Source organism: Microtus ochrogaster, unplaced genomic scaffold, assembly GCF_000317375.1.
Source record: "Microtus ochrogaster isolate Prairie Vole_2 unplaced genomic scaffold, MicOch1.0 UNK103, whole genome shotgun sequence".
Taxonomy (NCBI): domain Eukaryota; kingdom Metazoa; phylum Chordata; class Mammalia; order Rodentia; family Cricetidae; genus Microtus; species Microtus ochrogaster.
In genome coordinates, this window is record NW_004949201.1 from 177,300 (window position 1) to 199,291 (window position 21,992).

General features: G+C 52.3%; 1 protein-coding gene across 6 annotated transcripts in view; it reads left to right on the plus strand.

Moving 5' to 3' along the window:
• Positions 1-21,981, plus strand: part of Actn4 (actinin alpha 4) — a 66,142-nt gene extending 44,161 nt beyond the window's left edge. The window contains exons 4-22 of one of the 6 annotated variants that reach the window (XM_005371255.2): positions 1,161-1,247; positions 2,062-2,149; positions 3,627-3,705; positions 4,446-4,527; positions 5,214-5,299; positions 9,528-9,620; positions 11,252-11,482; positions 12,058-12,205; positions 15,096-15,246; positions 16,857-16,965; positions 17,092-17,232; positions 17,319-17,501; positions 17,591-17,725; positions 18,272-18,451; positions 19,066-19,212; positions 19,720-19,800; positions 20,054-20,119; positions 20,584-20,742; positions 20,855-21,981. In XM_005371255.2, coding sequence (XP_005371312.1) covers positions 1,161-1,247; positions 2,062-2,149; positions 3,627-3,705; positions 4,446-4,527; positions 5,214-5,299; positions 9,528-9,620; positions 11,252-11,482; positions 12,058-12,205; positions 15,096-15,246; positions 16,857-16,965; positions 17,092-17,232; positions 17,319-17,501; positions 17,591-17,725; positions 18,272-18,451; positions 19,066-19,212; positions 19,720-19,800; positions 20,054-20,119; positions 20,584-20,742; positions 20,855-21,013 — 2,405 coding nt within the window. In that variant the 3' untranslated portion in view covers positions 21,014-21,981. Of the gene's footprint in view, positions 1-1,160; positions 1,248-2,061; positions 2,150-3,626; positions 3,706-4,445; positions 4,528-5,213; positions 5,300-6,847; positions 6,934-9,527; positions 9,621-11,251; positions 11,483-12,057; positions 12,206-15,095; positions 15,247-16,856; positions 16,966-17,091; positions 17,233-17,318; positions 17,502-17,590; positions 17,726-18,271; positions 18,452-19,065; positions 19,213-19,719; positions 19,801-20,053; positions 20,120-20,583; positions 20,743-20,854 lie in introns of all 6 variants that reach the window. The other 5 variants (XM_026778064.1, XM_005371256.3, XM_005371258.3 and 2 more) reach the window with 5 other exon arrangements.
• The last annotated feature ends 11 nt before the right edge of the window (positions 21,982-21,992 follow it).

Genomic DNA, 21,992 nt, shown 5'->3' on the forward strand with positions numbered 1-21,992 from the left:
AGTCAGAGCAGAGTTTCTTTCCCTGACATCCGTGCCATTCTAGCTTTGAGAAAAACAAAGAAAACTAATTGCCGTTAATGGTAGGACTGAGAATTTGGCCAGGACTTTAGGCCAGAATGTGCACCTCTGAGTTCCAAGGCCCTGCGCCAGCCTGGGACCTCTGGAGAGGAGTTCCAAACCCTTGCATGGCACCGTAGAGGTGGTTGGTGTTTGTTTAAAAAGCCCAAACCCCGACATTCAGTAAGGCCCGGAGATTTTCTGTCCTCTCATGGGTCTTTGCTCCGGGCTCCGCTCCAGCCCGCGCTCTCACAGCTGCGTTTGTTTTGCTCAGAGGCTTGTCTGTAAACACAGAGGGGTGAAAGGAGGGACCCGCTTGCCTTCCAGGCCCCACTTCATTTGGGGAAAAGCTTTGTCTGTAAATGTTCCCATCCTCTTGAAGCCCTTAGTGATTTTGTCCCAATCCCTATGACTGTCACATGCCTAGACAAGGATACAGGGCAGCTTCATGGGAAATGCTTAAGAACGCTGGCCCTGGCCCCTTAAATGGTCTGACAATCGAAGAACATGACTTCTTCCTCAGGATTATGAGGACCAGTTTGAAGCACAGCTGTAGGTCACAGAAGCACCTGGTGGATGTATCATGCCTCTTCTTCCCAGAACTCTGCCCAACCTATACCTGTGTCAGCTGTGGGGTAGGGCATGTCCCTTGACTGAAGGAACCCAGCCCTCTTGAAGCTTAGCTTAGCTTTTCTGATAGGAGAGCTTTTTGGTCCCATGCAGTAATGGGGCAAGTAGCCCTGGTCGGTGTCTGGATCTCCAACTGGGAATCCTGGGAAGACAGGACAGACATTGCATTTTCCTATCTTCCCTAGAGCTCAAGTGGTAGAATGCTTTCCTAATACTGTCTGCTGTACACAAGTTTTAAATAGGGACCCCTGCTGTGCATAGATGCGGACTGTAGACCCACTAGAAGACAGCACTGTCTAGTTGTGCAGGAGATCACGTGCATGGTGGCAAGGGGATTAGAAAGGAAGTGGCTGGTCCTTGGGTGATAGTATAGCCAGTGGAGTGAGTAAAGACCTTCTTAGTCCTGGGGTGAGGTAAGGAGCCTGATGCTCATCAGCAGCCTTCTCTGCCCCTGCCTTCTGTCCCATGTGCAGAGATAGTGGATGGCAATGCAAAGATGACCTTGGGAATGATCTGGACCATCATCCTCCGCTTCGCCATCCAAGACATCTCCGTGGAAGGTAAACCGTGGCAGAGAGCTGCCTCTTCACTCTCTAGGATGGGTGTATTAAGAAAGAACTCCCAGTTTTCTCTCCATGCTTCCATGCTTGCTTGGGGCCCAGCCCTTCTTGGTCCCGGGTTACCCCAGGACACTCGTGCTCTGTGACCTCCAGTTCTTGAACCAACCCCCTGTTCTCCTCATGAAGTAGACCAGAATGACTGGCACTGTTGTACACAGAACAAATGCAGGTGGAGTTGGGCTTGGCTTCTTCTCTTTCTGCTCAACGTACCCATTGAGGGTGTGCGTCTTGGCCTGCTTAGGCCATCCAGGAATCTTGCCACTTCCACCTAGCCTTCATGTGCACCACAGAATGAGAAAAACCGTGAGGCCAGTGAATGGTGGGACTCCTGGGTGCTGGGTCAGTATGGTGACCCCATAAATATGTTCCTGTCTCCATACGACTCCCATACGACAAGTAAAAGATGGTTTCCAGGGTCTTATTTTCCTTATAGTCCTGAGGCTAGTCTCCAGGACTCACGCACCATGTGGCCTAGTGACTGATCATAGCCTAGTCAGGGACGGGGAGCAGGTTCAGATCCTGTCCTTGCCACTCTCTAGGGTAACCCCAGTGACAAGGCTTCTTGGAGCTGGGCTCTGTGTACTGGCAGCTGGGTGGGCAGAACTCTATCCACATCCAGAATGGGAGCGGCTGCCTTTGCTGCTGTTGTTATGACGTCTGCTGTCCCAGACTTGAGGCTAAAGGCCTGTTCAGCTTGAGCCCAATTCTGTGCTTTAATTGTGATCTTATCTTTCTGTCATTGTCTGCTTTGCAGAGACCTCTGCCAAAGAAGGGCTCCTCCTCTGGTGCCAGAGAAAAACAGCGCCATATAAAAACGTCAACGTCCAGAACTTCCATATCAGGTAGGCGCTTCCTTATGTTTCCTTCCTGGTCTGGGATATAGCAGTCCTCAGTAAGTCCCTGATAGGCCCCTGTTTGCTCACTGGAAAGTGTTCAGAGAGGAGTTTTTAAAAGAGCTGCAGGATCTCCTGCACTTCTTCCTCAAGCAAGGTGGCTCTCAGAGGCCACAGGCTTTTTTACTTCGCAAGAGGGACAGTGTGTAGATTGCTGTGTGTTCAGCTCAAGAGGTGTTCTCCATCTGCTAAGGCAAGCGAGGCTCAGCCGACCAAGGGGTCTGCTGTTCTCAAGAGGTGTTCTCCATCTGCTAAGGCAAGCGAGGCTCAGCCGACCAAGGGGTCTGCTGTTCTCAAGAGGTGTTCTCCATCTGCTAAGGCAAGCGAGGCTCAGCCGACCAAGGGGTCTGCTGTTCTTGGTGAGGGAGTCAGGATAGGTGCACTTACTATAAACTGAGATAGACAGTTTGTGCCACGTGAGACCAGAGCAGCAGGAGGCAGTTGTCTGCTTGGGATACTCCTAAACTTAGACTCATTCAGTGCATGACTTTACCTAAGCCTCTGGGACAGGATCCACAGGACCCCGCTGTGTTCTTGGCCTCTCTGGGGGCCCCCATGCTGATATCAGGACTTTGCTTGTTGTGCTTTGTCCTTCAAAGCACTTGGTTTCTCTTGGTAGCTCTGCTGCCTGCAGTTGACCTCACTGTTTGGCTCGCTGCAGGGTTCACCTGCCTTCCAACAGAGGACCAGTAGGCAACCCAGATACAAATGGCTGGGCTGCTCGTTTCATTTCAAACAGTGAGGCAATGGGAAGTAGGGAGGAGAGCCATTCTGAGCAGGTGATAGAGAAATCCATCCTGGAAGGAACCAATCCTAACAGGATCTTGGGGAAGGGAATGTACCTAATCTAGCCTGTGACTTTGTAGGGATCATTTTGCTCTAGAGAACTTCAGGCCACCCAACTCCCAGGCACTTTGCCCACCCCTGGCCTGTGCCTCCATGATTGGGTCAGCCAGGGTTGAGGATCCCACCCACCTTCCATAGTGAGCTGTCCCTTGGTGCAGGCCTATCCTGTTTGATGAGCCCTTGTATGCAGTGCTTGGCTGCTTAGGCCATCTCACCGATGAGCAAACAGCCTAGTACGTGTCCCGTGTAAGGTTCTGTGAAAGCATTAATCTAATCTTCGTAGCAGCTCTGAGATAGCTGCTGCCACTATCCCCACTTTACAGGCTTGAAAACTGAGGAAGCAGTTCTGTGATTTGTTCAAAATCACATTGTCAGTGCCAAATCACTACCTTACCATACTTTACCCCGACTGTCTGGCTTCTGAGGTTGTGCTCAGTCCTGGCATACTGTGTCGCTGCAGTGCCTGCTGCGCACTGAGCCTTCTGTTTATGGGAATTAGTCATTGCTGTAGGCTCACAGGAGTGAGCAGGACTCCCAGGATAGCAAGGACCCAGCTCATAACCTTTGTCTTCTCTTATAGCTGGAAGGATGGTCTGGCCTTCAATGCCCTCATCCACCGGCACAGACCTGAGCTGATTGAGTATGACAAACTGAGGAAGGTAAGTGTCTCTGGTTCCTATCCCCAAGGGCTGCCGATTGCTAACGCTCACCTCCTAGACACCCTAGAAGATGGGCACTGTCCATCTCCCTTCATTGGCATTTCAACTGGCTGGTCCTGTCTTGCTTGACCTTTGACCCCCTTTCTTGACCTTTTGGATTCTAGAAACATTCTTCTGTCTAGGGGAGGAAAGGAGCTTCCAACCTTCCAGGTGGCCACCATTTCCAGTGCAATCTTGCTCTTATTTTCTTACACAAAGCTGAAAGCCTGATCTCCTGGAAAAGGCAGGGAACCATGTCCAAAGCAGCCAGCCAGCTGCTGCATTATGTTGGTACCCTGAGCTGCTCTTGTTGGAGAAGGGCCCTGGAGACTGAGAGAACACAGTCAGAAACATTGGGGAGTACCTGTACCCAGCCTGCTTGGGGTTCTGCTGAGACTGAGAAGTGGTGAGGGGAGTGAAGCAGATCAGCCTTGTTGAGCAGCCCTAGCTGTTCCTGCAGCTGTGGGGTCCTGCACAGGCACTGGGGTGTTCTACTCCCAAGCCTGGACCTCACCTGCAGAGCTTAGAACACAGGGATTGACTGAGGAAGCCTTTCTCCCTGTATAGCACACTGGGATGAAAATTCCTAAGGCACTTTCCAACCCTGCTCCTTGGGGCTCTCCTTTCTCAGGCCAGCCCCTTGCCTTTTACATTTATCTGGGTTCTGCTCCTGATGGAATTCTCCATCCTTGCTCCCTCAGGATGATCCAGTCACCAACCTGAACAATGCTTTTGAAGTGGCTGAAAAATACCTTGATATCCCCAAGATGCTGGATGCTGAGGGTGAGCACCTCCCTATGTTCCTGGGACCTCATCTGTCTGGGCCTAGCTTTGGCTGGGCTCTGCAACTCGCCAAGCCTAGGGAAACCTCGGGGATCTCACTGAGCCAGAGAGAAAGGTCGTGTGAGCCCAAGGTGGTAACATGAGCCAGGGTTGGCCTGCTGCGTCCAGAATGGCAGAAAAGGGGAAAAGGACGGTGATTAAATAGTCAGTTTTCTGGGATCACGGACTGTCTAGACTCGCAGAGGGGCAAGGTGGCTGAAGAGGCTGACCCCTGGCTTCCTACTAATGACCCGGGCCTCTCCTGACCAACTGAAGACCTGGGGTCTGGAGCCTGCCAAAATGGAATGTTGTTTTTTCCTTTTCCGGCTCTTTGCTCCATTTCCCAGCCAACACTATCCCCAGCCAAGACCCATGCCTTTGGCCTCTGGTGGCCCTTGGAGTTCACTGTCCTGTTGTCCCTTGAGGCCATTCTCAGAGAAAGGAAGTGGCTTCATTCCAGTTCAGTTCCCACAGCTTTGGCCTTTTCTGAGACCATGGGGGAGGTTAGGGTGTAGCTCAGCCTAACTGGCGTTGAATTAGCTTAGAGGGTCTTTCCCCTGGCTTAGTTGTGACTTTGGGGGCCTGTGGGTCCTAACAAGTGGCCTCACCCATGCTTGGGCCATTTAACCCTTGTTGTTCACTTACAGACATCGTGAACACAGCCCGGCCCGACGAGAAGGCCATAATGACATATGTATCCAGCTTCTACCATGCCTTTTCAGGAGCGCAGAAGGTACCGGGCAGGGCCAGGCAGCCCTCCTCGCCGCCACTGCCCAATGCCGCTGCTGCCTTTCGCCTCCCATGCTCACTTCATTTCTCTTGCAGACATCAGTGACCTCTCTTGGACTAGAAGCCAGCTCCCTCAGTCCTGGGCGTTGCCGCCTATCTAGTCCTTGCTCAGTTGATTGAGTGCCTACTGTATACTAGGCTCTCTTCAGGCAGTGAGGACACAGGCAGATTCCTGCTTCAGAGAAGCTTACTTCCTAGTAGATGAGGCAGACAGGTCATGTGATGTGATGAAGAGTCAGTGGAGGCCAGGGGACAGGGTGGTGTTGTAGAGGCAGCTGGGTCCACTGGTAGCTGGGACTATCAGCTGGAAAGGGCTTCACCAGAAGCAGAGACTGCACAGGCAGGGTGAGGTGAGTGTGGAGGCGATACCTGGGGAGACTGAGGCAGGCAGAGTAGCAAAAGGCAGCTAGTTGTAGGCAGTTGTGCGTCACTCTAGGGCCTGGGAGACCTTTGCCTAGGGTTCTCTTTTGGGGCAGGGGGAGCGGGTATTTATTTTCATTTATGTGTGTGTTTTGCTATGTATCTGTGTACCACGTGTACCTGCTGCCAAGGGAGGCCAGGTGTTGGATCCCCTGGAACTAGTGTTACAGATGGTTGTGAGCTGGATGGATGTGGGTGCTGGGAACTGAACAAGTCTTATGGAAGAGCAGCTAGTTTTTAACTGCCAAGCTATCTCTCCAGTTTTGTTTTTTGTTTGTTTTTTGGGTTTTATTTTTTTGTTTTGTTTTTGAGACAGGGCCTCACGTAGCTCAGCCAGCTGTAAAAAGTCCTGATACTCTTTTTGTCCACCTCCCAAGTGCTAGTAAGTGCTACCACTTGGGGTTTTGTTGTTGGTTTTTTGTTTGTTTTGTTTTTTATTTTTTGATTATTTTTCAGTATAGTTTCTCTGTAGTCCTGGCTGTCCTGGAACTAACATTGTAGACCAGGCTGCCTTGAACTCACAGAGATCCACCTGCCTCTGCCTCCCAAGTGCTGGAATTAAAGGCATGTGCACCACCATTGCCCGGCCTGTGTGTGTCGTCCCCCCCCCCCCCCCCCAGATAGCATCATTTGATGTAGCCCCCTGGTGTCCTGGAATCCAAGGAGGATTTTCTCTGTAGACCAGGCTGACCTTGAACACTCAGTGATCTTATCAGGATTGCCAGTGAGTGACACTGAGCCTGACTCTTTGAGGCAGAATTTTACTCTTTAACTTCTGGTTGGCCTCAAACTTTAGCTCTTCCTGCCTCTATCTCCCAGGTGCCCAATATCATTAGGAGTTTATGCAAAAATGGTTGGTAGTTCAGGTGACCCAATTATTTCTACTCAGGTTTCAAAAAACAGCCCTTCTGCACACATTGGCAGCTCAATATCCCCCAGACCTGAGCTCCACTGGCTTCCAGTCCAGAGCAAGCACTATTCTTCCCGCATGAGCCTTGGGCCGGCTGGCAACCTCCCTCCTGCGTCTTTCACTCTCTCCTGTCTCTCTCTTTCTCTCTCTCTCTCTGCGCAGATATTGTGGGCACTCTGAGGCCAGATGAGAAGGCCATCATGACTTACGTGTCCTGCTTCTACCACGCTTTCTCGGGGGCCCAGAAGGTGAGCCAGGGTGGGAGGACCCTTCTGTCACTCAAGTCAGCAGTGTCGGTCCACAGGTACCTGGGCAGAGCCCTGGCTGACCAGCCTCAGGCTGTGTCTGTCCCAAAGCCTCAGACATTCTTGTATTTGAGCATAGCCACCTTTGGGAGCTGGTGACACAGCTCTAACCACAGACAGGGAAACAGAAGTCCAATATCACTATGGATGATAAAGCTGGGGCGTGACCCCTTGCTTGTTGCTGCCTCTACTTCAGGGCTACAAGTATGGTGAATCTCCTTTCAGAAAACTCCTGAGTGCAGGCTGGTTCTGGGGCCTGTGTGGGCCTCAGGACAAGTCAACTTGTCTATTCTGCCCTGTGTCTCCCTGAGGTCTGCAGACCTCACACCACCCCTGGCCCCTGTCAGGGACTCAAGTTTCTATGTAGAAGGCTGGGCACTCCTATGCCCTTTGATCTAGAAAAATGGCTTGGACAACAGCATCATTTTAGTGGCCCGGGAGCTAAGGAGGGGCAGGTGCTTGTTTGGGGAACATTTTCTTCTCTGGGCCCTCTCCAAGGAAAGGAAACTGAGGCTCAGACACTGTACCTGTTGTCTTCTCTAGACTGCCTTCTTTTTTTTTATACATTTTTTAATGATTAATTTTTATTTTATATGCAATGATTTTTTGCTGCCTGCAAGTGTGTCTGTATAAGGATGTCAGATCCCTTGGAACGAGTTACAGACAGTTGGGAGCTGCCATGTGGGTGCTTAGAATTGAACCCCAGATCTTGTGGAAGAGCAGCTGGTACTCTTAACCACAGAGCCATCTATCCAGCTCCCTGTAGGTTGCCTTCTTAGACTGTTATATGCAGTGAGTGCCTCACTGTGGACAGTCTGGCCTAACCCTGCTTTGCCACCTCTTGGCACATGGTCTTCCACAGGCTACTTTACCTGTTTCTCATTTATAAGGTGAGAATCCTATCGCCCCTCACAGGATTTTCCTATGCATCAAATAATGAGCTTCGAGCCTAAACAGCAAGGCTGCCCAGCTCTTTCCAGACCTCTCACCAAATGGCCAGTAGAGCCCCTTTCCCATCTGCTTTTGTATCTGTTTTGCTGGCGGACACGGGGAGGGAGGATGTGCCCCATCTCCCCCGCATGCTGGTAAGGAAGACTGAGTGGGAATAAGTAGTGCAGCTCCAATTAACAGCATGCCCACCACTGGACGCACCCACGGCCCCCTAGCCTCAGGTCGTGATTGCTTTTCCTCCTGTCTGAAATGCCCCCACGCCCGGAGCTGACCTTGGGCCTGGTGGAGGGAGTAGTTGGTTAGTTACTGGCAGAGAAGTCCAAGGCAGAGCAGTTGCAAGTTTGGGGACATCTGGGCTCAGAAAGCTGTGTTTGGCATACCCTCTAAGGTAGATGTCAGCCTAGTCATGCCGGGAGGAGAGTGAGGAATTCTGCTAGATTAATTTTCTCATCAAAGAATGTACCCTCAGGACACCTTTTACTGTTGCTGTCATTTCCTCAGAGGTCAATTCATTCTCCTCAAAAAGTGTTTTATGGGTGGATTTAGGCTTAGCACAAGAGTGCTATCTTCCCTGTGTATGGTCACCAAAGCATTCGTTCTTCCTTTACACACTTATCAGTCCTGAGCACCTACAATGTCCCAAGCCCAGCAGTGAAGCAGAACAGCTGACTGACAGCACCCTAGCAGCAGAAGAGGCTAGAGCTTGGGGTACCAGCAGTAAGTGGTATGCTTGGTTAGTTAGGGTCAGAAGAAGCTGACCCGAGCAACACCTCCAGCATAGGCCCTTGTGAGTCTCACCCCAGAACAAGTCATGGTGTTAGTCCTGGGTGCTTCCTGCAGTATGGCCTGTGGCGTGCGTGTACACCTAAATTAACACCGCCTGTGACTGCTCTGTTGGCCCTACCTATCCTTGTGCCACGTGTGTATGGGAAAGCGCACTGGGCCTGGAGCTGGCTCCCGAGCCTCTGTTTTCCTCCTCATCACTCTGTAGACCCTCCTCACTATTTCTGTTCCTGTTCTGTTGCCGTTCCAACTCTTCTTGGACCTTTTCTGTGCTGCCTGAAAGGTACCTCCCTCCCTTCTCCTGTGTGGCACTTTCCCCTCACTCAGGTTTCTAGAGTTTGAGACCAGGGGCCAGCTCTGTGTCTCTACCCTCCCAGTGCTTCCTTCTGCCCCTCAAATCATGATGTACTCATATGAGTTTCTGTAGTCAGCTGTACTTGAGTAGGAGCCAGAGGAGTAGAGCATGCACTGTCCACAGGGACTCCATGGTACCAGCACCCTCACCTCCAGTGATGCTCCCATTCAAGAGGAGACTCTTTCTGGTTCTTGGGTTCAGAACAGCCCTACCCATTCCTGGGCACTAGAGGCTTGGTTCTAAGCAAGGGCTTGCCACCCTTCTGCAACAAGGCCCCCAAGGACATGGCCACTCAAGGCCATCATCCTACTGGACACGCACTTTCTCTCCTTTCCTCCTTTGAGGAGTTCTCTGTGGGTCTTGGACAAGCTGCTTTCAAGGGGCCTGCTTGTTAGGAGGGAGGGTCCACAGCCCCAGGCAGCCCTGACTGTGCACTTCCCCATCCCAGGCTGAGACTGCTGCCAACCGGATCTGCAAGGTGCTGGCTGTGAACCAAGAGAATGAACACCTGATGGAAGATTACGAGCGTTTGGCCAGTGATGTGAGTGTGCGCTCCAGGTCCCACCAAGAGTGAATACAGGCAGGGAGGGCTGGGGAGTAATTATTGCTCTTCCAGAGGACTTGAATTCAGTTCCTGGCCTTTGGGGGCCAGTGGCACATAGACATACATGCAAGCAAAATACCCATACACAAAGCCGGGCGATGGTGGTGCACGCCTTTAATCCCAGCACTCGGGAGGCAGAGGCAGGCGGATCTCTGTGAGTTCGAGACCAGCCTGGTCTACAGAGCTAGTGCCAGGACAGGCTCCAAAGCCACAGAGAAACCCTCTCTTGAAAAACCAAAAAATAAAAATAAAAATACACATCAAATAAAAAAGTGAAGGTTTAGAATTGGGGGGGGGGGTGGACTGGGGTATACAGGAAGGCAGGAGGAGTAAATGTAGTTTTATGTAGCCCAGTCTGGCCTTGAACTTCTGATCCTCCTGCCCCCAACCTCTCATGTACTGGAATAACAAACATTATTTTGCTGTGAAAGCAGATGCAGCAGTGAGACCTAGAAAATATGAAGTGCAGGACTTTTGGTTTGGCAGTCACCATGTTTGAGTCCAGAGCTTGGGTTCCTATCGAGATGTTCAGTTTCAGTTTCCAAAGAGCATGTCTATTCTTAGAAACATGATTGCTAGACCTGAGGACTTCAGGGTTACTGGTTTGAGGTGCTGGGTGTCAAACATGGGTCCTCATGTGTGCTAGGTGAGCACTGGTGCTCCAAGCACATCCTTGTCTCAGGCTTTAAGGTTGCAAGGATGTTCAGCAGTCAACAACCCAAAGTGTTGAGGATTTGATACTGGCAGGGCTAGGGCTAGGATGTGGTTGGTTGTCAGGCTCTTGTTTAACACGCACAAGGCCCTGGTTTCAGTCGGGGCTGATAGAACAAAAGGCAAAAGAGAAAAGAAAAAGAAAAAAAAACGGGGCCACTGTCATTCCCAAGACAAGGTGGAAGTCACATTCTTGGGTGCCATTCACCAGCCCAGTGCCTCTGTTCTTGGCTTTGTCTTTGCCACTGAGAAGCCACTCTGTTTATCTGTGCTGGTGATAACTGACTTCTGTTCTGGATTATTTTTAATGGCCCAGTCTGTTGGCTTGTTGGTATTCTTCCTCACCCTGCCAAAGATCAGAGTAGGTCTTAAGAATATGTTTGGTTTGGTTTTTTGTTTGTTTGTTTGTTTGTTTGTTTGTTTTTTCTTTCAGTTTTCTATTTTTCAGTGACAGGCCTTGTGTATGCACTGGCCACTGAGGCAAACACACTGTAGGCCCTTACTATTGTGTCAGCTACCGTCCCTAAACCCAGGCAGACCAAGAGTCTCTACAGCTGTGGTCAGTGAGGCCAGCAGTCACAAGTCCTATGTCAGTGAATGGAAGGGGGTCTTCTGGGAAGGGACAGTAGATTGGAACTACCCACTTCAGTCTGGGCAAGGAAGACTGGGAGCAGAGGCATGAACAGGAAGTAGGGTCAGCCCAGTGCTCCAGTAGCATCACATTCCCAGAGCTCTGTGCTGAAGAGTCCCAGCAGGAGTAGTAAGTTAGTCCTGAGGACCCTGTAAGCTGAGGGGAGGCCACATCAGCACTCTGAGCACCTCTGCAATGGCCACCATGTCTTCCTACGGGCCCACAGCTTCTGGAGTGGATCCGGCGCACCATCCCCTGGCTGGAGGACCGTGTGCCTCAGAAGACCATCCAGGAGATGCAGCAGAAGCTGGAGGACTTCCGAGACTATCGGCGTGTTCACAAGCCCCCCAAGGTGCAGGAGAAGTGCCAGCTAGAGATCAACTTCAACACACTGCAGACGAAACTCCGTCTCAGCAACCGGCCCGCCTTCATGCCCTCTGAGGGCAGGATGGTCTCGGTGAGTTACCTAAGGGCCTGGGGCATCATAGTGCTTGGCTGGCATCATCTTAAATCAGCCTTTAGGCAGGGATGGTGAGGGTGCTTCATGTTTTCCACTGTTTCTCCTTAGTTTTACACAGAACTCTCTGCACTACTACCCCTAGCCACACCACAGTTTGTGTGGACACCACGGCTAACAAGTGTCTTGAGATCCTTCGTAAAAGGAGAGACAGCAAGACACCTTTTGTAGTCTCCTTTGCAGAATCCATCCATTGATTTGTGAGCATCATTCAGTTAGACCAGAAGGGTCAATGTTTATGTTTCTAGAGAGATGGTCAGTAGTTAAGATTTGCAGAGTGTTTGAGTTCAGTTCCAACATCCATGAGGCAGCTCACAGCTACCTATAATTCCTGCCCCTGGAGATTCAAAGCCATCTCCTGGCTTCTCTCTCTCTCTCTCTCTCTCTCTCTCTGACACACACACACAGAGCATTAGTACATGCTGGCCCATGTAGACAGAACTGAGGGTAAGGTTCAGGTAGGCCTCCCCACCAGCATCTTGTGAGAGCCCCGCTCTCCGTCTCCTGCCCCACAGGACATCAATAATGGCTGGCAGCACCTGGAACAGGCTGAAAAAGGCTATGAAGAATGGCTGCTGAATGAGATCCGCAGGCTGGAGCGACTTGACCACCTGGCAGAGAAATTCCGGCAAAAGGCCTCCATCCATGAGGCCTGGACTGATGGTGCGTGCCCCATGTTCCCTCGCTCTGTTCTCCACTCTCAGGTGTGCATGCACACATAGTCCGTGCCATGTGGGGTCTGCTAAGGTCCTCTCCTGGCTGCTTTGGGTTTATGGTTAAGCAGGTTTTGGTTATGGTTTTTGTGTTAAGCAGCAAGGCACTCCGTTATGCCTCTTTGCTCTGACCTAAGATGGCTTATAGGTGAGCCCATTCCTGGATTATCCAGAACACAGCCAAGACTCTTCCCTGTGCCTGTGTACTTGTCCTGCCTCTTCGGAGAACAGTTCCCAGCCCACCACCTTGGCCCAAATGTCTTATCTCTCCAGCTGGCGCTCCCTGACTGTCACCACCCTGTCCCAAAGCCTGCTTCCCAGCAGCCCTGCAGCTGCCTGGCTTCTGGCTCAGGATGTAGAATTCCATCACGTCCTTGGCCTCTGGTCGAGACCCACTCCATCACTGAGATTCCACATGCTCAGGAGACCTAAAGGCCTCAGAAAATGAATGTTGAGAAGAAAGGGCACACCGTGCCATACTCACAGGCAGCTGTCACTCAGTGGTGGCCCTGGGTTCAGTCTTGATGCTAAAACACGGAAACCCCTCCAGAAGAAACTTCCCTTTCCCCGCCCCCACTCACCACCACTGCTGCTCTTCTGATTTGCCCTTGGCTGCTCTGTGTGGCTTTCCATCTGTCCCACAAGGCTTCACAGGGAGCCTCCTCACCTGTGCAGGCATATAGCCCACATGAACTGCATTCATCCTGCTCCTGCTCTCGTTATCCAAAGCAGCCCAGCTTTCCTTCTCTGCCAAGGAGAGCGTGTAAGAAACAGAAGATGCTGTAAGCTAGGTCAATGCCTCCTGCCTCACATGCGGTGCCCCTTCAAGGAGGTGTGATGGCACTTTCCTTGGCTATGTATGATGCCACATTGGAGGGAACAGGGGCCCTCATTTAGTTAATTTATTCAACTCATTCAACACACATACATGTCCAGCCAGATGTAGCAACTCATGCTTGTAATCTCTGTACTTGGGAAACTGAGGCAGAAGGTCAAGGTCACACTGGGCTCCAGAGTATTCTAGACTACAGTGTTAGATCCTGTCTTGAGAATCCAAACAAAATACCCCACATATGCTTGTGGATATGAGTCACTTAGCTGTGCTTGGCCCTGTGCACCGTCGTTTCCCAAGTGGGTAAGCCCTGCCCCAAGAAGACTCAGGCATATATGCTTACACTTCTCTTGTGGGGCCCCTAAGTATGTAAGGAATGCCATAACACCTGTGCCCCTCCCATAGCTAAGATATTTTCTGCTGTCATTTTCTAGATTATCCCATGGTTCTCAACAAATGAGCTGGTATACCCAGCCCAGGATTGCCAGAGGTGTGGGCAGCTAGTTTCATGAGGCTGTGGGCATGGTAACTCCTGAGACTCCTCTGGGAATAGTTGGGAGTAGGCTTGCACTGGAGGAATTTAGAAATGAGCCCTAGCTGCAGATAGGCCCAATCTCTGTTGACATCTTCACACACCCACCCATCCCTCCCACCAGCCCTGAGTCCCCAGGCAAACATGCCCACTCTTCTGAGCTCAGCCTGTATTCTAAATCATTGTAAAATCCTGAGGACAGCTGATCTATAGCCCCTCTCCACTGCTGGGTCCTAGTTACAGCAGCCTGCCCTGGGGGAAGGAGCTCATAGTGGCAGGGCTCACGTGGATGCTTCCCAGGGGGACATGACCGCCTGGGAATAAAACCAAACACAAATGAGTCTCACGTACATCTCATGGTTGCCCTGCAAGACACACTTGCCAGTTCACTGATGAAACAGCTGAGGCCCGAGTTTTTCTCAGCTGCTATTTCTGGTTCCCACCCTTGGGAGAAAGCAGTTTGGAGAAGGGAATTGCAAGCTTGCCTTGTGGTTAAACCCTCCAGCCTGGGGCAGGGGTGGCAGGCCTGTGGAGTCAGTTTTCCAGGCCCACCTCTTGCCTGTTGGTGCCAGCCCTGGCCTGGGGCGCCTGGCAGTTGCTAGGCAGATGAGCCTGGGCGTGGCTGAGACGGGTGGCACTGACTCTGCTTTCTGTTCTTAACCATCGTCTAACTAAAATTCAGGATGGCTCAAGGCCACATAGGTGCTGTCGCTGGCACTGTTTTACAAATGAAAGATTGACCAAGGCTGCCAGCTGCTTGTTAGGTACTCTGGGAGCAGATCTGGGGGTGGGCTCAAAGGTTCTTGGAAGCAGGGCTCCTTGAGGAAGAAGTGGAGTCCTGACTGCCTTCCTGCCTGGCTTTTCCCCCAGTCCTCTATACTCCCTTAACTTACTAGCATGGCTGCTTGGGCTTTAGCTCTGGGCATGTAATTAGCCTGGCTCCAGGACTAATAACAGTGTTTCTCCCTTCAAAGAGTCTGAACAGCCCCACCCACTGTGCCGAGAAAGTGGGTGTGGTGACAAGATTGGGATAGGACCACCACCCAGGAGAGCAGCCTCCAAAGAGCTGGCCCAGGCACAGCTCCTAGGCCCAGACTCTTCCTACCCCTTTCCTGATCCCGCTGGGCCTGGCTGCAAGCCCAAGGGCTTCTCCCCGTCTCCATCCTCCACAAATGGGTGTCTGTAACTTTTCAACTGTCCTACCTTCTGTGTCTCCCACCAGTAAGAGATGCTGTTGAGAGCATGAGAGTTACACTGATACATCTGTCTCAGACCCATGCACACCAGGAATCCCCTAAGCCTGCACAGAACCTAGCTGGGCTTAGAGATCCCTGAGGAGCAAGGAAGACAGTTCCACAAGTTTCTAAGCTCCATCCTCTAGAGTAATAAATGTGGTCCATATTGCTTCACCTCCCGTCTTGGATAGCTCTGTGGCTGACGGGCTGTTGTTCAGGTGCCCCTCTGCCACATCTGCAGGGAAGGAGGCCATGCTGAAGCACCGGGACTATGAGACAGCCACCTTGTCAGATATCAAAGCTCTGATCCGCAAGCACGAGGCCTTTGAGAGTGACCTTGCTGCACACCAGGACCGCGTGGAGCAGATTGCTGCAATTGCCCAGGAACTCAAGTATGTTTGCACCTATGGCGTCGTCAGCGTAGAGTTCTGTCCTCCTCATGCCAGGAGAGCCTTACATTTCAACACCAATGAAAAGAGTGAGGGATCTAGACTCTGGTTGTTTGTCCCTCTCCCCTGCCTGCCTCGTTGTGTAGCTCTCCAGGCCCCTCCTCCATGTGGGGAGCACTGTACAGTGAGCCTGTTGTTCTGCCTGCCTAATTTTTCCTGCTCAGAATATATTCACTGTAAGAGTTTCCAAATGGCTGCTGTCCCCCTCTCCCCCGCCCCAGTCAGATAAATTTGTGCATACAGTACACTGCGCCCCAGGAGCCAGTGAATGGGGCCCTTATTCTACCATTGCAGTGGGCCCGGGGAGTGGGAGCCTAGCCCATTACTTCATGGAAAATCCACAGGTCCTGGAGGAGCTCCTAAAATAGCTGTCTGCTCCAAAATAAGCTCCTTGCTGGAGCTGCTCTTTCCACAGAAACCCCCACCCGTTAGTCACCCCAGACTTGTACAAACTGCAGGGCCTTCCCACCTGTGCCATTGGGGCCATAGGAGCAGGGCTAGATCCTCATTCCTACCACTGTGGGGCTACAGGGTGCTTGTTTGCATACCAGAGGCTGAACTATGTATGGTACTTAGGACCCATAACATTGTTTGGTACCATGGTGTTACCCTCCAGATACCTGCTTGTCTAAACTAAGGAAAGCAATGGAGGCACTTTCATATGCGTGACAAGTGGGGTGCCCCTAAACAGACTTGGAGGGCCGGGTTAGCCTGTTCTTCAGATATTAGGTCCCAGAAACAGTATTTTAGACATGGCTCTAGAGGAAGTATCTTCAGAGAGAGAGAGAAAGAGAACTGCACATTTTGTTTTCCCTGAGAGCCTCCCTGAGCAGCCCTTCCCCTGCGGTTCTGAGTTCAATTCCCAGCAACCACATGGTGGCTTACAGCCATCTATCATGAGATCTGGTGCCCTCTTCTGACCTGCCTCCTGGAGCACACATGGTCAAATTGCTCAGTCTGTGAAGTATTTCTCAAACAAGCATGAGGACATGTTTGTATCCCAGAGCACACATAAAAATCTGTATGGTGAGACAGGAGGGTCCAGTGAGAGACCTTGTCTCAAAACTAAGCTGAAGAGAGCCAATGCTACATTAGCCTCACAGCCTCAATCTACTAAAAGCTGGATGCTGTGTAACCCTCCTGGACTTCCCAGAAGCTCTCAGGCCAGCTAGCCTGAAGTATGCAGCCCAGCAGCAGAAACCCCAAGGTGGGAGGGAGGCAACAAATCTAGAAGGTTGTCCTCTGACTTATACAAGGTTGAACTGGGTGTGGTGGTACACACTTTTAATACCAGTACTCAGATGTAGGGGAAGGAGCCACGCGGTGGTGGAGTAAGCCTTTAATCCCAGCACTCAGGAGGCAGAAGCAGGCGGATCTCTGAGTTCGAGCCCAGCCTGGTCTACAGAGTGAGTTTTTGGACAGGCTCCAAAGCTACAGAGAAATCTGTCTAGTCCAGAACAGGGTGTTCTTCACTGCTGTCACCTGATAGAAGGGGTAGTGTGTGTGCAGCCCTGACCACCTGCTAGGCTCATCGCACTCTGTGTGCTTCACAGTGAGCTGGACTACTACGACTCCCACAATGTCAATACACGGTGCCAGAAGATCTGCGACCAGTGGGATGCCCTGGGCTCCCTGACCCACAGTCGCAGGGAAGCCTTGGAGGTGAGGAGGGCTGTGTCACCAGAGCCTGATGCCCTTTGGGGATGTTGGTTATCTATAGACTTCTAGGCCCCCAGGTCTGGCTGACCTGCCTTCCCTTCCCTGTCCGTCCCTCTTTACACACTGTAGAAAACAGAGAAGCAGCTCGAGACCATCGATCAGCTGCACCTGGAGTATGCCAAGCGGGCTGCACCCTTCAACAACTGGATGGAGAGTGCCATGGAGGACCTGCAGGACATGTTCATCGTCCACACCATTGAGGAGATTGAGGTGCCCTACCCCTCCCTCTAGGGGACACCCCTACCCCAAAGCTTCCGGAGGGCAGGCTGCACTCCTTACTCCCATCTGTCTTCTAGGGCCTAATCTCAGCCCATGACCAGTTCAAGTCCACCTTGCCAGATGCGGACAGGGAGCGTGAGGCCATACTGGCCATCCACAAGGAGGCCCAAAGGATCGCCGAGAGCAACCACATCAAACTGTCGGGCAGTAACCCCTACACCACCGTCACCCCCCAGATCATCAACTCCAAGTGGGAGAAGGTGGGTCAGGGCCCTCTGGGCATGCAAGGGCTGGACTGGCCAGGTGGGGAAGCTACCACCTGACCTCAGCTATTGCATCTCCCTCACAGGTGCAGCAGCTGGTGCCAAAGCGGGACCATGCGCTCCTGGAGGAGCAGAGCAAGCAGCAGTCCAATGAGCACCTGCGCCGACAGTTTGCCAGCCAGGCCAATGTGGTGGGGCCCTGGATCCAGACCAAGATGGAGGTGAGGCCACCCACCCACCCCCAGTGAGCCCAGGCAGGCTACCTGTCAACTGAGAGAGCTGGGTGGTCCCTGTGTCCCGGGCTGCAGATTTCATGACTCTAGCAGACCTGATTTCAGCTCTTACTGGTCAGCAGATGAAAAAGAAAGCCTAGCTAAGGATTGGCCAAAGCTGGTCTGAGCCTCACTGTCCGATCTGAGCCTGGAGCTGGCCTGCCTTGCACTTAGGTGCTTTTGCTCACCACTCTGTGTGTTGGTGGCTCCAGGGCTGGGCTGGTACTAGTTTCAGAGTACAGTGATGGGGAGCCATGGGTACAGGGGCTCCGCCAGCAGCCAAGTCCTGATGCCAATGCCTTGCCCTCCATATATATATATTATTTTACTCGTTTTTAAGGAGCAGAGGAGCTTTATGTAGGGTGAAGTGTGCACTCAAAAGGTGAAGGCTGTCAGCCTGTCATAGTGCAGGGCCTCACAGATTAGCTGTGCGATGCAGGCCTTCCAGGTGGGGCAGCAGCCAGGGCTGGTGTCACCTGAATCTCCTCCCTGCAGGAGATCGGGCGCATCTCCATTGAGATGAACGGAACTCTGGAAGACCAGCTTAATCACCTGAAGCAATATGAGCGCAGCATTGTGGACTACAAGCCCAACCTGGACCTGCTGGAGCAGCAGCACCAGCTCATCCAGGAGGCCCTCATCTTCGACAACAAGCACACCAACTACACCATGGAGGTGCGCCCACACATACTACACCTTTTAAGAACTGGAAAGGTTACTGAAAAGCTGGACAAGCCCAAATCCTTGTCTTCAGGGCAGAAGCAGGAGGAGTGGGAGTAAATCTAGCCAGCCTGGAGCACATGTGGAGGGAGACCCTGATTCAGAACACCAGAAGTGAGAGAGAGAGAGAGAGAGAGAGAGAGAGAATGAATATGAATATCTAGAATTACCTGAGTCAGACTGCCTTTTGTCTGGAGGGGTAATATTCCCACCTACCTGTACCTTACTTGAGCAAAAAGCCCTGGCCCTTGTTAGGCAGTCCCCTAGTATGAGGAGCATTATTGTGCTAGGAACCTGAGTCCAGTTCCACATTCCAGTGTGCCAACACATGGTGCCACAAGTCGCCATGAGATTCCACCCCCCTCGGAGGGTCCATTATTGAGCAGTGGCCTACATAGCTCTAAAGAGTTGTGTATGATGCAAGCATCTTGGCATTTGTGCCTCTGCCACATACATAGGTGTAGGTGAGGCCCATGATTGGCAGGGGCAGCCAGGAGATACCAGGACCCTTACCCATAACTATGGTATAGAGGCTCTTCTCCCCCAGCCCTAACGTGTTCCTCCCTCAGCATATCCGTGTGGGCTGGGAGCAGCTGCTCACCACCATTGCCCGCACCATCAACGAGGTGGAGAACCAGATCCTTACCCGAGACGCCAAGGGCATCAGCCAGGAGCAGATGCAAGAGTTCCGGGCATCCTTCAACCACTTCGACAAGGTAGGCTGTCCCCCCACCCCCGTGCTGGCACAGTGTAGCCTTTCCCCCCGTTGTTTTGTCTTGTCCTACCCTCTTCATCTCTGCATCCATCCATCCATTCCATCTACCACTGTCCACGGGGTGGGCAGGAACTTTGCCCTCCAGGCAGATAGGACTCTGGTCCCCCATGCAGTGTTTTTAAAATTCAGATCCTGATGACCTTTTGACCCAGTACCAGTGTGCAGCCTCCTATCCCTCTCTCCTGAAGGCAGGGAAAGGTCTTCTATCTTTGAGCCCTGGACTTGGTACTCCATGATACCCACTCTAGCCCCACTAAGGCCATGGGACCCTCTAACTGCCTCGCCCATCCCTGGCCACCACCTTGTCTACATCACCTCTAACTGTGTGTTTCCCTTCCCCATGTGTCCTCCTCCCCTGCCCACTGCATGTGGCCTGGCCCCTCTCCCACTTCTGTGGCCTGGTCTCTGCACTGCCCCTGTACGCCTGCCTTCGATGGCCCCCCGGCAGGACCATGGCGGGGCACTGGGGCCTGAGGAATTCAAGGCCTGCCTCATCAGCCTGGGCTACGACGTGGAGAATGACCGGCAGGTACGCACACCCTGGGGCCCCAGCAGACTGGCATTAACTGCTCTTCTCTCTCTCTTCTCTCCCCTCCCTCTCACCATTCCCCCTGCCATTATGTGCTGTCTCCCTGGCTCTCATGTCTCTCTGGTCACTTTCCCCCTTACCTGGTCTCTCCGGGCCTCCTGCCTCCCTGCTCCCTCCACTGTGCTGTCTGTCCGCTGTGCACATGGGGCCTACTCTGGGCCTGGCCTCTGCTATGCCTGCGTCCTGGGAGCAGAAGCAGACAGGCAGCATGGACTCAGATGACTTCAGGGCTCTGCTTATCTCCACAGGATACAGCCTGGTATGCAGCCTCTGCCTCCCCTGCCTCTGCTCCTCCCCCAGCCCCTTCACTGCCTCCTGAGCTTCCATATCTTCCTGGGGACACTCCTCCACCCTCTAGTGCAACACGGCCTTGCCTGCCTCCTCCTCTGCTCTGCTGCACTTGAGGGGCTGGGGTCCTTCCAGTGACCCCCCCCAACCCTGCTCTTCCTACAAATATCCAGGGAACAGTCTTCCAACTCTCTCCCCTTCTCTTCTGTTTCTCGTTCTCTTTCCCCACCCTCCAGAGCTGGGACAGTGGACCCAAACCCCAGCTTCCCGAAACATGGGGGGAGAAGACCAAGGGGCAAACTCCCAAGGCCTGGTACAGCCAGGCTGTGGCTAACAGGCTGATGGCATGACCTTTTTGTTCTTGAATTCTTCCAAAACTGGATTTGTAAGCAGCCTCACTAAGTCATGTGTACCCTCCCTACACCCTCTGCACAGGGTGATGCTGAGTTCAACCGTATCATGAGTGTGGTCGACCCCAACCACAGTGGCCTCGTGACCTTCCAAGCCTTCATTGACTTCATGTCCAGAGAGACCACAGACACAGACACAGCCGATCAGGTCATCGCCTCCTTCAAGGTCCTGGCAGGAGACAAGGTGAGCAGAGCCTACAGAAGCACTGGGGCAAGTGATCAGAACCTCAGCCTACACTGGGCACTAGGTCAAGTGGGTGAAGTGGGTGCTTCAGAGTCCTGTCCTGTGCCTCCAGAACTTCATCACCGCTGAGGAGCTGCGGAGAGAGCTGCCCCCCGACCAGGCAGAGTACTGCATCGCCCGCATGGCGCCCTACCAGGGGCCTGATGCCGCTCCTGGCGCCCTCGACTACAAGTCCTTCTCCACGGCCCTCTACGGGGAAAGTGACCTGTAAGGCCCTCAGCTACACTGACTGGACTCCCTTGGCCTCCCGGAGGGGCTGAGGAGCCCTGCCCAATCCTGACTCTGTATCTATGCAAAGAGCTCTTTGTGGTCCTTCTAGGGGTCAGGCAGGGAGGGGCTAGGCAGGGGAGGGAGGCCTAGAGATCAGCACTTCTGGTCTGCTAAATATATATATGATGAGTTGTCAGGTTTTAACCTATGTGGAGGAGACACCGGACCCTTGGGCACCTTCTGTGTCGCAGAGACACCTTTCCAACCCAGGTCCCCTCCTTTGCCCCTGAGGCCCCTTCAAGGCCTCCCCTCACATCCAGGCCAAAGCCCCATGTGCCTTGTCCAGGAACCACCTGCCCTGCAAAGTCCAGCAGAGGGCACCCCGCTCCCCTGGACCAGATGTCAGTGGCTCCTTTCTCCCCCCTCCCTTGCCCCTTTGTGATTACCAGGAGCAGAGGACCTGCCATCATCCCTCTGCTCCAGGAGTGCCGGTGGGGTAGTCAGCCCCAGCCCATCTGGGCTCTGGGTCTCAGATTTTTAAGGACCAAAACCAACAAAAACACAAAGAATGGAACAAACAAAATCTTTAAAAAAAAAAAAAAAAAAGAAAAAAAAAACCAATAAAAAAAAACTATAAAAATTAAAAACTTCCAGAGAATTACTATTTACTTTATTAACTTACGGATTTATTATATAAATATATATCCATCTAGCCGCATATCTCTGCCACCTCTCTCACTCTCGTAATGAAGACATAGTTGATTCAATGCCCTCCCCAGCCCCTTCCTGATTTTCCCCTTGTTTGTGGTGGGCAGGGGTCTGTGGGGACCTCCTGAGGTGGAGGTGGGCTGCTGGCCTGCCTGCCTGGTAGTGGATGGGTTTCACCCCTTTGAGTTTATTCTGATTGATTTTTATTTTCTTGGTTTCTGGATAAACCACCCTCTGGGGATGGGAGAATAAAACATGTAATATTTTTAAGA